The sequence below is a fragment of the Hylaeus volcanicus genome, chromosome 7, assembly GCF_026283585.1.
Source record: "Hylaeus volcanicus isolate JK05 chromosome 7, UHH_iyHylVolc1.0_haploid, whole genome shotgun sequence".
Taxonomy (NCBI): Eukaryota; Metazoa; Arthropoda; class Insecta; order Hymenoptera; family Colletidae; genus Hylaeus; species Hylaeus volcanicus.
Window position 1 is genome coordinate 21,802,468 of NC_071982.1, and position 15,164 is coordinate 21,817,631.

The 15,164-nt window shown below is 45.5% G+C and overlaps 1 protein-coding gene across 1 annotated transcript in view; it reads right to left on the minus strand.

Annotated features, from left to right (window-relative positions):
- Positions 1-14,793, minus strand: part of LOC128879429 (uncharacterized) — a 101,987-nt gene extending 87,194 nt beyond the window's left edge. Inside the window, exon 1 of the mRNA XM_054128566.1 lies at positions 14,500-14,793. Coding sequence (XP_053984541.1) covers positions 14,500-14,566 — 67 coding nt within the window. The 5' untranslated portion in view covers positions 14,567-14,793. The remainder of the gene's footprint in view (positions 1-14,499) is intronic.
- Between the last annotated feature and the right edge of the window lie 371 nt (positions 14,794-15,164).

Here is a 15,164-nt window from a genome sequence, read left to right on the forward strand (position 1 = left end):
GCCAGAAAGTTTCTGTAGAGACGAAAGGTAGCAGGGTTTACGACAGACGGAGAGCAACGACGTTGCGTATTCGTAAAATTTTGAGTGGCAATATCCTCGGGCACGGTAGGAATCGAAAGCAGCTAGCGTGGAACGTGTTGAAAGAAACGCGGAACGAGAAGTTGACGGGTCGAGCGGAGAGTCGTTGGGGATTTCGTGGCTTTACCACCCCTTAGCGAGGGGTTGGCGACGTTGGCGGCGTTCTTCTGACCGTTCAACCACCGTGCTCGGCATAGCCTTCCGCCCCGTTGCTAACGCCTCTCCAATCCCCCGGGAATTCCTTCTTATCGTCGTCTCGTGATCATTACGTTCGATTACTACCGCCGGTTAAACGCTTGGAAAATCCCGCGGTTGATCCACCGTGTTCTTGCCGATACCGCTACACTCTTGCTTTTGGCTACGCTCGATTTTCGAGATAGACTCCTGGTGGTGTTGTGTTTCTGGTGGGTATCGTAAAGTCTGGATTTAGGGATGTCTGAACGTGGAGCGAAGACACAGTCACTTCTTACGTTTAGAGATCTATATCTACTGCAACTAGCTCAAAGCACTACCAAGGACTACCAATGGACTACCAAGTAAACAAACTAACACACCCCTTTAACAGCGCTACCCTTTCAACACTGCTCGAATAATTAATGCTGCAATGTACAACTCGCTGCAATTAATGTCGATTCCTCGAATGCTTTTTCCACGTATCAGCGATGCCTGCGATCAATGTTTCCGTAGAATGAAAGTAACCCGAGTAATAATTTATTTAGTACGAACAATGGAATATGGACGAAACGTGTTCCACTTTATAATTAATAATCATTGCGATCACATTACGGCGCTCAAATATTGATGTAACGTTGCATCGGGACGCGATAACGTTCTGGAATTAATATAAACGAACATATTCCTCTCTTCGCGTTGTCATTAATGTTCGATCGAGAGCGTCATCGATCAACGCTAAAAATTGTACAAAAGGACGACACGGTAACGGAAATGCGGTCGATTCGACAGAAATACAGTGGAACCTCGATTTATAGCAACCTCAATTAATGCACAGCAGGTTTGTTCGGTGCACGTGGAGGGAGGATAATCGCTAAGCAACAAGTAAGGTTAGAGTCGCTACGCCTGGACCATAAGCAGTGGGGATACGCTAAGTGGGGCTGCTATTCATTGCATTGGTTACCTCGATTATTCCACGAATTCCTGGCTCCGATTTTCCGTAATAATTCAAGTTGTACTATAGCGCCTTTGGAAAACGATTTCAAGCATGGTATGCTCCCCCATGTTAGTCAGTCATTAGGAATTATTAGGCACTCTTACGACATCCTGTATAGGCCACAGTTGCTACTATATGCAAAGCTGAATTTAAAGGTAAGCTAGATAAGCTATGGCTTAGGCGGTTGGGCACTTTGGGATTCGGTGTCTCCATGTTTTTCTTGTAAAGTGGAGAGAATGTAAAGCGATTTAAATATAAGTGTATTCCCTCGGTTCTGAAAGTATCGATTGCACGCAGGCCGAGAAGAAGATTGCCAAGGAAAACTTGCTCTCGATATTACTTTTTTGTTTTTACAAGTCAAGAGTAATTGAAACTAATCTAAATGTACGTAAATATATTTCCCTGTTTCCTAAACCTACCAAAGAGATGAAAAATCCGAAAAGTCCGATTCAAAGACCACTTGCCTCCCTTCTTTCGCGAATAGGATTAACAAGGAAGAGCAAAAGAAATTGGAAAGCGATGAAAATGCGACGATGAAGAAGCTAAGAGGATAGCGCCTAGCTGATAAATTTCCAGCGACGTTCCAGCCGGGGTAGCAAGCCAACAGACGTCTATTTATACAAAGGACAGTTCGCCGAGTCTTCCTCTCTCCTTCTCGGGGCTGTTTTCACCCTGATTTATCGACCTGTCGCGCTTCATGGTCCCGCGAGCTCGACCGCGAGTTACAAGGAGTCGACACGCTACGCAAACTTTTAACAAAGACCTCGTGGAACGTGTCCCATCGACAGCCACCGTGATGTTCTCGATACCTGGGGCTCGTTCACGCGATTCTGTTGCGTCGATGGAAAAACTTTTAGTTCGAATCACCAGCGAAAGCCAAGCTCGCGGGTCAAACTACGTCGAAAGCAGAGAATACGAGTCTCGCGAGCGCACTTGATTCGTCAGAGTTAAGGAAATTTTATTCTCGCAAGAGAAAAATCATGTTGGAAAGCTAAAAGACAACTCCCCGTGCATAACCGAAACTAGCCTAACGAATCCCAAGGAAATTCTTCGAAGACTCCCTAGGCTACTAATAATACCAATAAAAATGATAATAACGACTCCATGGAATCACTCGCCTCATCCTCGATATTGGCCGCGCTTCTCGCGTCTAGCAATCTCGTATACGATCGATCCTCGAACAGTCACGGATTCGGTAGACGCCGAGTCCCCCAGGAATTTTTATTACGCAATCCACATGTTCCTGGCTCCTGATTTCCATCTCAAAAAGCAAATTCAATTAGCCCGCCGATTCCCGTGCGCGCAACCCGTTTCACGATTTTTCATGGATTCTTTTTATTTCTTAAAAAAAAAGAGAGAGAGAGGGGCCAATCTCCGATTTCATTCGACGGGAAGTTAATTCCCCGTCTCGTTGAACAAGATCGAATTTCCAACAAAGTCCCCTTTAAGCGCCTTCTCCGATTCACCCGTATATCGATCCTCCGTACCTTCATCCTCTCCTCTCCTTTCTCTCTCTCACTTTCCCTCGTCACGTCGAACGTTAATTGTTACCAGCGTGGCTCCTCATCGGGTGGGTAATCTTTTTACGAACGGTCCGATGCACTCCCTCGGCAAGAATGTCTCTCGAGAGGTTCGGCTAAGCGGCCGCTGTCTGCCGGCCTTGGCTCTGCCTTCAAAGGACCCTGGTCCATTAGCTTTTAACGCTGATGCAAGCTACCCCCTGTAATCCGGACCGACCAGGACCTCTACCGACCAGGGAGTCGTTCGAGTAGCCGGGATAGACGCATTCTCGGATCCTAGCTTACGAGAATCGCGTTTGCGGTTACTCGCTGCCCTTCTGTGCATAGATCCAGGAATTTCACGAAACCGACGACGCTTCGTGCTTATGGACCCTTAGCCGTCGCTACGAGAACCGTGACACGGAATTTACGATCACTCTGGATCTACAGAGTAAACTGCCAGTTGCCGTTGCGCTTGTCTCAAATTTTTATGCCTTCATCTAGCCCCGTGAATACGATAGAGGAGAGCTAGGTAACAGGGTGCATTAGGTAAACACGGTTTAGCTATAAAACGATCAGCCGTCACTGCTTATGGCGTTTCACGTACAATGACGGCTGCTCGTCGTTTGTTTGTGCCTGTCATTCATAAGCAAACGATCAAAAGCAGACGAATCAGAGCTACGCGTCAATCAACGAAGAGCCTCCACTGGGCCTGTGACGCCATGAGCAGTGACGGCTGCTCCACCTATGTCCATTAATCATCAATGCACCGCGTTGCATGCACAATTTCCTTAGAATTGCTTCTCCAACAAGACTTTGTTTCGCAATAACTTTATCTTGGCGCAAAGACGAGATCAACGACGAAAATTATTGTATTCCGCGGTGTTTGGGAAGCTTCGACTAGTTTCGAGTGTCCGTCCTTGCTTCTGAAAGCTCTCGCGAAATACCTCGACGAATATTGCAAAGGAGGAAACACGAATTTCTCCGGAGTAACGGGGACGTGTCTCTATCCACGTCGACGAGTCTGAGGGATGAAAAAGATCCGAGGGAAGAACTCTGATAAGAGGGAGGACGTCGAAGGCCGACATGATTGGAACGAGTTTCCTCCTAAGATAAATCACCGCGGCTCGGGAGCTCTCTCTCTCTCTCTCTCTCTCTCTGTCCTTTCCCTTCGATCTTGTCGGAGCCATCCGACGCGAACGCGAGAGGGAACAGGAAGACGAGAACGCGAAAGGGACGCAACGCCGAGGAGGACGTGAAACTGAAAGGATCGCGCGGTAATTCGCAAAAGAAGAAAGGAAAAGGAGAAAAGAAATCGCTTCTGGGACGATGGAGTCTCAGACTCTGGGCGAAGAAAGGGAGAAAAATGTTTGAAAAAAAGGAACGGCACCGTGTCCCCTCGTCGGTGAAAGCGCACGCGAACACACGACGGACGTTATTTCAAACGCGAGCCAGGATTGAAAGTGCAATTAGTTAAATTCGAAAGCTGCGAAGGAACCCTTGAAATAGAAGACGGTAAAAGCAAGTTTCCGATGGAAACTACGAAGCGATGGCTGTTTGATACTAGGCGACCCCTTTTTACTGAAACTTATTTTTGTCGAATTTAAACTAGTAATATAAATATACGTCGAAAATTTGGGCCGACACGTTGCACCATGGTACAGACGATGGAACGTACGGGGTCCCAGAGCTTGGTTCGCTCAAAATAAAATGAGGTTGGGACGCCAAGAGTTAACGGCTCGAAAGTAAGTTCTTTCGTCGGTCTGAGTTTATCGCGCTCTCCTCGTTTCGCGTCAACAGTCGGGCGGGAACAAAAGGCGATTGAATTTTATCAGAGATAAACCGATGTTTTCCTCGCTGTGCGAAATCCCCTCCGTTCGACTTCTCGATCGGCGGATCCGCTAACGCGAAAATCGCCGACTTTATTCTCGCGACTCGACGTGCCCCCAAAATAGTGGTTTTGTTTACACACGATCCTTTTATCTTACCAAAAAGGCACGCTGGCTCAATTTATTCCACGCGCATCCCAAGAGGGTGTATTTGCATACACTTTTAGAGGTACCGGATCCTTACCCATCAACATTTTTTAGCGTACGCAGCGTACAGTCGACGAATCGTCGCGGTTACTTTCAAAGGATCACAGCGGAACTACAGCAGTACTGTAACTGCGATATACATCATCCTGCGTTACAAACTATAGAGGGAATCATCAGTCTGGGAACGTCAAAGGTCAGCTGGCAGTTTCGACTGATACAAGTCGAGGATTGGTCGGCCCACAGCGGTTCCCATGGACACCTAGGCGAGGAAACCGGGTCACGACAGTGTGTCGCGAAGAAAACAGTCGTTCGGCCTGCTTTGGTAAGGAGCCACGGTATTTATCGATCCTTCGACCTCCGCCGAGCGTGTCGACGTCGCATGGTCCTTGGAACCGTTCGTCTCTGTCTCGCTTTTCTACGCGTCATTTGTTTCGCTCCTCGCCTCGCCCAGGCTGCTCCTCTTCTCTCGCGAACCCTTGAATTTGACATTTGGCCAAGGCAGCCCGGAACAAACACCGCCTCGGGCGATTGTTTCGAGGTCATTTCTTCCTGGACTCCAAGCTCTCCGCGTTTCGCAAAAATTGCACGAAACTGACGCCGCCGAGCGACGCCATCGTTACGGGTTTCCCCGTTCACCGTTAATCTTACTTTTCGACCGAGGAGACGGCGAATGGATATCGTCGGGAACCGTTTGTCTTCGACGAGCTAACCGTTTTCTGTAATTCCACGCTGAAAGGCGCGAATACCGCTTCCACGTTAACAAAGGGCGAAGACTCGAACGCCAACCTAGGATTCTTGTATGTCTTCTTGGCTGATCGATGGCTACGCGTTCGCGGAAGTTGAGCCGGGAACTTTGTGATAACGATTTATTTATCGTCGAAAATCTGAGCGTGGACAGTAGTAATTCAGGAGTTCGGCAAGCCGCGCAAAGTCCTCGTTTACGTCTTTGAGCCAACGAAAATGTTGTTCCGTCATATTACCCCGCCATAATTCCAAGCTAACTCGCAATTTAGTTGCGTCGTATCGCGACAAAGGTGAGAAACTTCCCCGTCGCGCAACTTGTAATCGTACCAGTGCACAGTGGCGAGAACGCGGGATAAACGAAGCGACACAGGGACGTATCGTCTTGTAATATCCTGAACTTGTGTACGAGCTGAAGCGATCGAAGAGCATCTGCGAACTAACTTCCGGAACAATGACTCCCTTCGAACGAGACGCTTCGAAGGCCTTTGGCGTGCTGAAAGGGACCTTTATAGGCACCTATAAAGTAGAACGTTCGGAAAAATTGGAATTAAATTGGAATTGCAGAGAGGCAACGACTAAACTCGCGAACCGTGCACTCGACTCGCGAGATGCACTCGTTCGGGTAATGTTCTCAACTTGTCCCTTTTGTTCCTTCACAGACGTAATTTAAAGGGAAGCTCGAGAGCATCGCAACGACGACGACTTAGAGATCTTATTGTACTTTGTGTGATTCAGTGAGTCAGGTCCCTAAGGAGACGACGAGACAGTGCGACTTTCTCAGGGCGAATTCTTTCAGCAAAATATAATCGAAAAGTCCTGTATCATTTTGCAGTCTGACGCCTAGTTAGGAAAATGGAAGCTATTCGAGTTTGATGGCGTAACTGCTGGCGCGCATCATTTTACATCGCAGTCAGCTGACCGCGCTGTGACACATGCGCACACCACCTCACGCGTGCATAAACTTCGAATGCTTGTATCTCGATAACGAAGCCCTTGATTGAGAAATGAAAAAGGACTTTTCGATTCGTACCGACGTAAAGTTAATACCGTAAGGCTTGCTAATCAGTTACTGCAACACAATGTTACACGTTTCTAGAAAAAGATTACTTTCGCGAAAACGTAACATACGGTATTCGAAGGAATGAAGTCGGAGGTATCAAGTGGACGATCGTTCCGAGAAAATGTCAGAGAGCGGTGCATCGATGCGCTAAATTCGCGAGATGCAGTCGTTCGAGTAACGTTGTAAACGTGTCGCTTTCGTTCCCGTTCGAAGCATCCCCGTCCCGGCAGATGTAATTTCGAAGGAAGCCCGCGAGCATCGCTACGACGACATTCTGGCGTCTGGGTTGGGAATGACTCGAGACAGCGACGAGGATTACCGGTTTCCTTGTGTACGGAAAGTGACACGCGAAGGATAATACGAAACGTCTCCAGGCTGCGACACGATGACACGTTTCCGTCGCTTGGTATTCCATCGACGGAATTCTCGTGGGAAGAAATTTTGGAGATCGAAGACGAACGTGAACGTTTCCAGTATCCACTCGTCGTTCGTTCCTTTCGCGGCGCGACTCTCCCGACAGGCGTTGGGTCTTTATTTAAACCGAGATTCCTCGAGAAATCTGGTGGAAACTGGGAGGAAACTCTGAACAATTTTCCTGGATGTTAAAGGAGAAAAATAGCCTCGAATTACTTAGATAATAATACTCTACAGTAGATATGGAAATTCCCTAAAAACATAATTTTTTTCGATTCTGATCTTCCAATTCTGAATCCATCTGCTGACCTGATCTAGATTTCATAGTTTTCGAGAGAACCACGAACGAATTCTCTACGGTGACTTGTTATGTTTTTCTCCCGTACTGGAAAATTCCTTCACCTCCTGCCCTATATTTTTCCCTTATCACGGAGGTATTCGCCTGCACGGTCCCGCAAGAATTTCCGGTTTATCTCGTTTCGATCAAAAGTTCCACGATTTTCATACGAGAAACACGATTCGCGTCCAGCGCGCGACGCAGAGGCAAGAAAACAGAGGAACGTAAGAAGGTGTATCGAATTTTCCAACCGATTTTGCCGTTGATATCGTTCCTGGAAAATATACCGGGCGCCCAGGAATCTCGAAATGGATATTGCAGCTCGCCTGCAGCCTCGGATGCTCCGCGAATAAAGGCAGGGGAAAGGTAACGAACCGAAACGCGAATTATTTTTGTTCGAGCAATCCGAACGGATATCACGAGATGAAAATTGTTTCCCTCTCCGTATCTAGACATTTAGAAACGTAAGAAAACCTTAACCGAAATTCAGGATAAGCGACGCGTTCGAATTCAAACAATAGACAAAATTGGATGGTCTGAAACAAAAAAAAAAAAAAATATCGCACAGGTTCGAAAAATAGTAGCTTGGCGAGTGGGGGTGGAGAATGGGGAAAAATTGGAAATTCTAATTTTGACGCGCCGGTCTGCAAAAATACAGTTTCGAAATCGTATGGAAAACTTGGCTATTTAACGCGCGCGAGAAAAAGATGTATCGAAGTTAAAAAGAAAACTCGGCGAGTTACGTCGTATACGCTGTAAGAAAATATAGTTTCAAGATAGAACGCGACCTTTCTTCCTAAAATCATAACTGGCATAATTCTCAACATTCCGCGACCTTCCCAAGAGCTCCAAATATTCCCTAAAGGCGACATTTTGATGCCGGAAAAAAAAATAGAAGAAAAATTTACCTTTGACCTTCCGCGCTCCAACCCCTTGACGAACCGAGTCCCTTACAAAAGTATTTACCCTCGAATCAACTTGGCGAGGAATTAATTGCGAGAACGGTAATCCAGGCCAGCGAAACAAGCCGGAAGAACAGATTAATCGATCTCTCCCCTTCTTTCTTTTTTTTTTCACTTATCATGAGAACCCCCGAGAGGATGGAAGCCCCGTCCGCGCCTTCGACTCGCTACTTTGCAAATCTAATTTCATTTCCGGGTTTAGTTCTTCGGGACGGTGCCTGGTATCCCGTGGAATAGCGGAGACGCTCGGGGGATTTCCATTCGAGACAGAAACACTCCTTGGCTAAGAGATTAAAGCCAGGCTCCGCTGGGATACCTTTTCTCCCAAAGACGGTTCGATCTCGCGAAAGGCTGCGGCCCAATTACGTCGAACGCGAATTTCAGCCGCCCCTTTTTTCCTCGGTCCACGGTGAACAAGATGGAACGGACGTTACACCGAACCATCCGTGTCGAAATTCGTTTCAGAGTAGACCACCGCAGCCACAAAACTAACGGGGATGTTTATTTCGCCCTTCTGGATAAGGCGATGCTCGAGAGCTTTTCTAATCGCGAGTATTTCGAATAAGACTTTTCAAGAAGCGGTATATTAAAGGTTTCCGAAAAGTAGACTTTGAGATTCTGGTTTTGATTTTCATTTTAAACAAATAAATTGGATACGATTTATTAGGATCTGTTAAACAGAATTCTAAAGCTTCGAATTCTAAAGCATTGAATGTAAGCTTGTTTAGTAATGGATTTCACTTTGTTTGAAATTCAACTCCAAAGTCAAACAGTCAAGCGAAACTAATGGATAAAATGAAACAAGAACTAAAACAAGAGGTCACTGACACCTACTATCAAACGAGAGCGTGAAACGTTCCGGTGTTCAATAATTCCTTCAAACAGCTCATTAGGTATAAATTCAAATGACTAATGATCCTCTTTGTTATTAACAATTTCTTTCAAGCTGCAATGGCAGTGAAAACGCAACCGAAATATTAATGCGTGACCAGCGTTATCAAAATTACGTTTGCCCGTTCAATTTGATCATACGAAACGGTCCAATTACGTTTGATTACACACCTATAGCGAAATTAATCCGGAATCTCAAAGCACAGAATATTTGGGAAACGAGCGTTGTCAGTGTGACTGACAGATATTCGATTCGTTTCGCGTAACGTTCCAGTAAAGCTGGCCTTATCGTTCTTGGAATTGCTTGATAGAAGCCTCGACGTTGTTTCAAAGAATAATGCCAAGTGTCAATAGAATATCCCAGGTTTCGAAACAACGTTTCACGATTTCAAACAATGTTTCAGACTTTGACACAACGTTTTAAGTTTCGAAACGTGTTGAATTTAAAACCAACGTCTCAGATTTCAAAATAACGCCTCAAGTTTTCAAACCAACGTCTCATATTCCAACGGATCCTTTCTAAATTTCCAAAAAAAGCTTCGAATCGCCACCGTGCCCTCCTAATTCCACGGACCCAAGCCTCCGGACGAGCGACAGTAATAAGACCGTCGCTGAAAACTCGTAAGAAGTACCGTGGAAGCAACGTGCGACGGTTAAGCGCGAGAAGGAATCGCGCAGGTACACTTAACGAAAATTTGTACCTGGCACGTAGGTGGAATCGCGAGACGTGTAGCGCGATAAATTCGCATCAACCGTACGGAGAAATGAGAGTGAATCAAGAGAACTCGTTCAGTTATTCCTGGCGGGCCACGTCGATAAATTTACTCTGTTCGGACGTTTAATCCTCGGAGCCCGATATTTCACGTGGAAACGGATTCCGAGCTATCAGCCTCCAATTTTCTTGAAACTTTCCCAACGACGATCCTGCAGTTTAAAATTCTTTCCGCCAGACGTCGATACGTAACGCGTTTGTCAAAGACTGATTCGTCCCGGACCTCGACAAATCACCCCGCTGTTCCACTAACACATATACACCCGACGAATTCAGGTTGGAATCGAATGGTTCACTTCGACCCGTATCCTACTTTATTTATTTTAACCCGTCTTAGTATCTGTTATTATTAGTTTCGATCAATCATGTACCATCGTATTATGTAACATTAGAAAGATAATTTATTACAAAACTTCACACAATACGCAAGCCAGGAAATTTTCGACTCTCCTCCCTTCGTTCTCATACTACTGTAATATGAACGAAACTGTATTTGAGCAATTTTTTGTTACGCTAAAAGGACGAAAAATATATGCGTTTATCCGATATCGTTCTTCTCGAATCCTATTCGAAGACAAAGAACGTTTCTGTCGTATTTTGAAAGCCTCTGAAAACTTTAGAGCAGAAAAGGGGGAAAGTGACGGAAATGGGGACGAAAAATATACAATAATGCTTCTTTCAATATGCCGCGTCAACAAATATTTGCCCAATCGCGGAGTGAAACCCCCTAGCCTCGTCGCGGGATCGGAATCGATTCCGCCGATGGAAGACCGCTGGCGAGGATCGATTTATTTGGGAGCGTAGGCGCGAACAGGACACTGTGACGCATTTTTGCTCGTCGAAGCCAATTAACTGCCGTTACCGATAGCGAAATCGAAGAGTAATCTAGTAATCCAATTAAAAGCCACGGGCCCGCATACGCTCAACTTCATCGTCCAATTACACCATCTAGGATAGCGTGGCCCCTGTTACCTGGCCTGTGCACATTAGTGCTTTACGGTTAAACGAGGCCGCGAAAATCGCGAAACAGAATCAAGTACAGTTGAAATTTTCTAACTAGTCCGGATTTAATCTTGATATCGATTTTTTTAATTCAATGAAAATACGGATCGTTGGATACTACGTCACTTTTAAACCGAACCCAAGTTACCCCGCAAGTCATCAGCCTTGCATCCCTGAGAATTAATGCTATAACCAATAGAGCTGATCCAACAAGTAAGTTTCACGTGTTCCGCGGAAAATTGAATTGTTTATCCGAGAAGGAATGGGAAGCAATATGCGCTGCGTCTGAAAGCAGTTTAATACGAGTCATAATTAATACCGGAAGCGATCTCCACAGAAGCCGTGAGCGAATTTCATCGAAGCTACAAGTTACCACGACATCCAGCAGAGCCCGAGTCACTCCAAGATTACTCGGCCGAGATGGTGATTTATATCGGTTCCCAAAGTAATTAAATTGTAAGTAAACAACGCGGTACTACTATGCGTGATTATAATAACACCGAGTCGACGTACCTTGGCGGGGACGATTCGCTTTAATTCAAGCAGCAAAAGTTAGTGGCGAGATGGGAAATTCGTACTTGGAATGGAACGAACCTAACCGTTGTGAATTAGCAGAAATACTTGATTAAAAAGAAGGGAGCAATTTCAAGAGATAGAGTCTGGTAGATAGGGAAGCTGTGATTTAATTAACAGGTTGCCTGCTACTAGGCGCAGGGGTCTCTGTTAGGAGGCAAGATAAATATCTTCGTACGATCAAGCCAATAAAATAAAATGCTTCGTTTCAACGAAATTAAAATATTCTATTCGCTCAAATTTCGCGTCACATTTAGAATGTTATCTGATATCAACGACATCCATTACGTGAAATTTTGTCTTTCAATTTTTCTCGGCGATGAAATAGCGAGGCTACGCGTCTCTTCTCGCGTGGAGTGCGCGATATCGATAATTAACAGTCGCGAGGATTCCACATTGGCTCGTTGAGCCCGTCTCTCGTTCCAGAAAGCGAGAGCATTGTTTCTCCGGGTTCGCAACTCTGCTCCAGTTAACGAGGGTCTCGTCTCGATCGGCCAATTAGGAAACTCCGCTGCATACCGGAAGATCGGAAAACTTCCCGACGATATTTATTATAATTTCGGTAAATTAGCGTGTCGAAAGTTCCCGAGTCTCTTTAAAGGGGTCTGGTATCTAGGACCGAAAGTTGCGGATACTCGACAATTTTCTTTCGAGGGATACAACGACTGGATCGAAATGCAAATTGGTGAAAATGAAGCAAAGTTCATACAGCTTAACGAGATATTTTTTGTTTCCTCGAATAACGTTTCAGTTATTTTTATTAATTTGGAACATTGCAGAAATCTTATTCGACTCCAAAAGAATTAGTTCCAGAGAAAGGATCTCGTTATAGGCGAGAAAAAAAAACGTGTAACTAGTTCGTCAAACATTCTTAACTCCCACGACAGGGTGAGAAACACAACTCGCGAGCATTCGAGTTCAGGCATCAACTCGAATGTTGATTTCATTTGCACAAATAGACCGAACCTAATTACAAACTGTCTTGTAAACATAAGGATTTCAGGCGCCGTCGACTAATCAGAGAGGGGCGGAGCAGAACTTGTGGCGTGCCATTAGGATTCGCAAACTCGGTGATGCCTGCTATACCTGCCGGAACTTTCCACTATTTACCGATACATTCGCCTGAGCGTGCCGAACTCCAGAACAGAACTATGTAGCATTGATTTTGTGACAGATCCACGATTAGATACTGCCAGAAGAATTTACGCTGCGATATGGAGTACGAAACTGAAGACTGAATAGAGTGTTTAACGAGTTCGTTGTATTAACAACAAGATTTTTCTATTGGTCTCTCTGGTTATCCAGAGAGCATGTAAAGACAGTTGCCGCTTATCAGGCGCACCTGCGCCTAATAGCAAGCAACCGTTGTTGCATAGCGCCTAGTAGCAGGCAACCGTTGCCACACACCGCCTAGTAGCAGGCAACCGTTGCTACACATCGCCTAGGAGGTTGCGTTCTATCTACCTATAAAAATTCCTAAGTTATATCATTACGTTAAAGAAACAAGAGACAGAGCAAGCTGTTGAGTCAAGGTTGAAGGGTTTCCCAGCGATGTGTCAACCGCGGGACCACCTCGATAATTATCTGGAACGGGTAAGGGTTGAACAGCGTCGGTTCGTTAAATTCAACGGGTCGAGAGCGCAGGGATAGGCTGATGCGCGTACACACGGTCCCTGGGGGGGTGTGCAGCGAACTTTGGAGGTAAGCTGGCTGGCTGACTGCTCGCCTCTTTGTCGAGCGAATTACGTCCCGTGCAGGCCTCTGTGTTTACGCAGAGGGCACGAGTCGACAATGAAAGAAACCGAGCGGAAAGGGGAGTACATGCATTACGAGTTAACGGGTCGAACTCTAGAGCCTGTTTTCGAGAAGCTCACGCGCGACAACTACAGGCCTGCTCAAAAACCCATTATGAGATACTTGGGAATGGCAACAAATAAACAATGTTTCCGAGAACTTTAGACGGAAGCATCGAGCACGAGTCTAAAAGCCAGAGCATCTGGGAACCAAGGTGACTCTCTTGAATTTTTTTTTTTTTTTTTTTTTTTTTTTAAGATTAGTAAGAAGCAATCCTGTAGTATTTATTTTTAAATAGAGTACACCTTAACCTAACAAGATGCAATTGTTTCTTATAAGAAACAAGGTAATACCAACTCGAATATTAATTAATTACCGAGATTTTTGAGGTTAAGTTGCAAATAAATTTCCTTTCGTGTTCAATAATACCACTAATGATCGTTCTATTCGATCCTGTTTAACTCGTTTCGTAAATGAATTAACCATTAATGACTCTGTCTTTGTTATGTTTAGCGCCATTTTTGCACTAACCGGTAGAGAGCGGAACGAGAGCGTGCTTCTCCGAGAGAAGTTCTCCCTCGAGACTCGGTCATACTTTCGTATTCCATTCAGTCAGCGAATAAACATGCGACTACGCGAGTCAAGTGCAGTCACTATTATGAATAATCCAGTAACTATTATGACGTGCATGTCTCTGCGAAATTATACGGAAAATGCCATGTGTTAGAACAATAACAATAAACCCCTTGTAACATATGAATTCAAGCTTCGAATAAAATACGATTCGCTGACGAGCAATTTTTATAACCATTATACACGTTGTTGTCGCGCAGAGTTACTGTGTATTCTTGCAACATGCACATTGGAGGACTATAGTATAGATTTGGCGTCATACGAATTTGACGAACTGACTCAAAGCGTAACCTAGATCAAGAAAGTGTTTGGACGCGACGAAAAAACTTCCCTCAAAACAATTTTGACACTTTACTTCCCTTGATCGAAGTAGTGGAATATTTTGAAAGCTTCGATGTAACTGTCGTGTATGGTTACTTACACTTTACCGACCAGTAGCTAATCAATCAACTTTTTGACATGGCAAACACTACTTCCTTATATATTGTTGAAATTTTATGCTTTCATTTTACAAATCACGGATTGTGACAACTCACCAGAGGCGACAGCAACGGCGATCAGCAAGCAGGCGATCGAAATGGAGAAGCCACCGCGTCGATCCATGCTTCCTGTCGTGACGAGGTAGCCCGAAGCTCGATCACTTCATGTCACCTTCGCGGGAGAACCGTTCGAAAACAAGCGACGATATCCACGGACACGTGAGCAGATCGCGAGAAAGACCGAATAAACTAACGAGGTTACGCGCAAACCACACGAGGTGACGGTTGAGCGCGTACTGGCAGGTTCCGTGGTTCGCGTGCTCCCACCACCACGCTACCCGCGCCTCGACCAATCACGGCTCCGCGCCCCATGCTACCCTCTCGCTTCGACTGGCGCGGTTTTCTCATATCGAAACCGACGCTGGCCTAGTACCACTCGTCGCCCGCCAGTGGCGCTTCCGTGGAATAGGAAATTTCAAATTAGAAAATAATGAGCCGCAATTATTACCAGCACGCTTTGTGCGCGGTTCGCGATTGTTCACCGATATTAAATTAGGGAAACTTCGCGCCGTTATTTCACTGTGGAGCGTCGCATAACTCCCCTGTTGAAAACGCGTGTTACACGATATAAAAGCGTCGTTTAACCTTATTTTAGGAAAACGACGAGATCGTTCGACGTGGTTCGAGCTATTGTTTTTCTGCGAGAGGTATCGAAAAGAGGA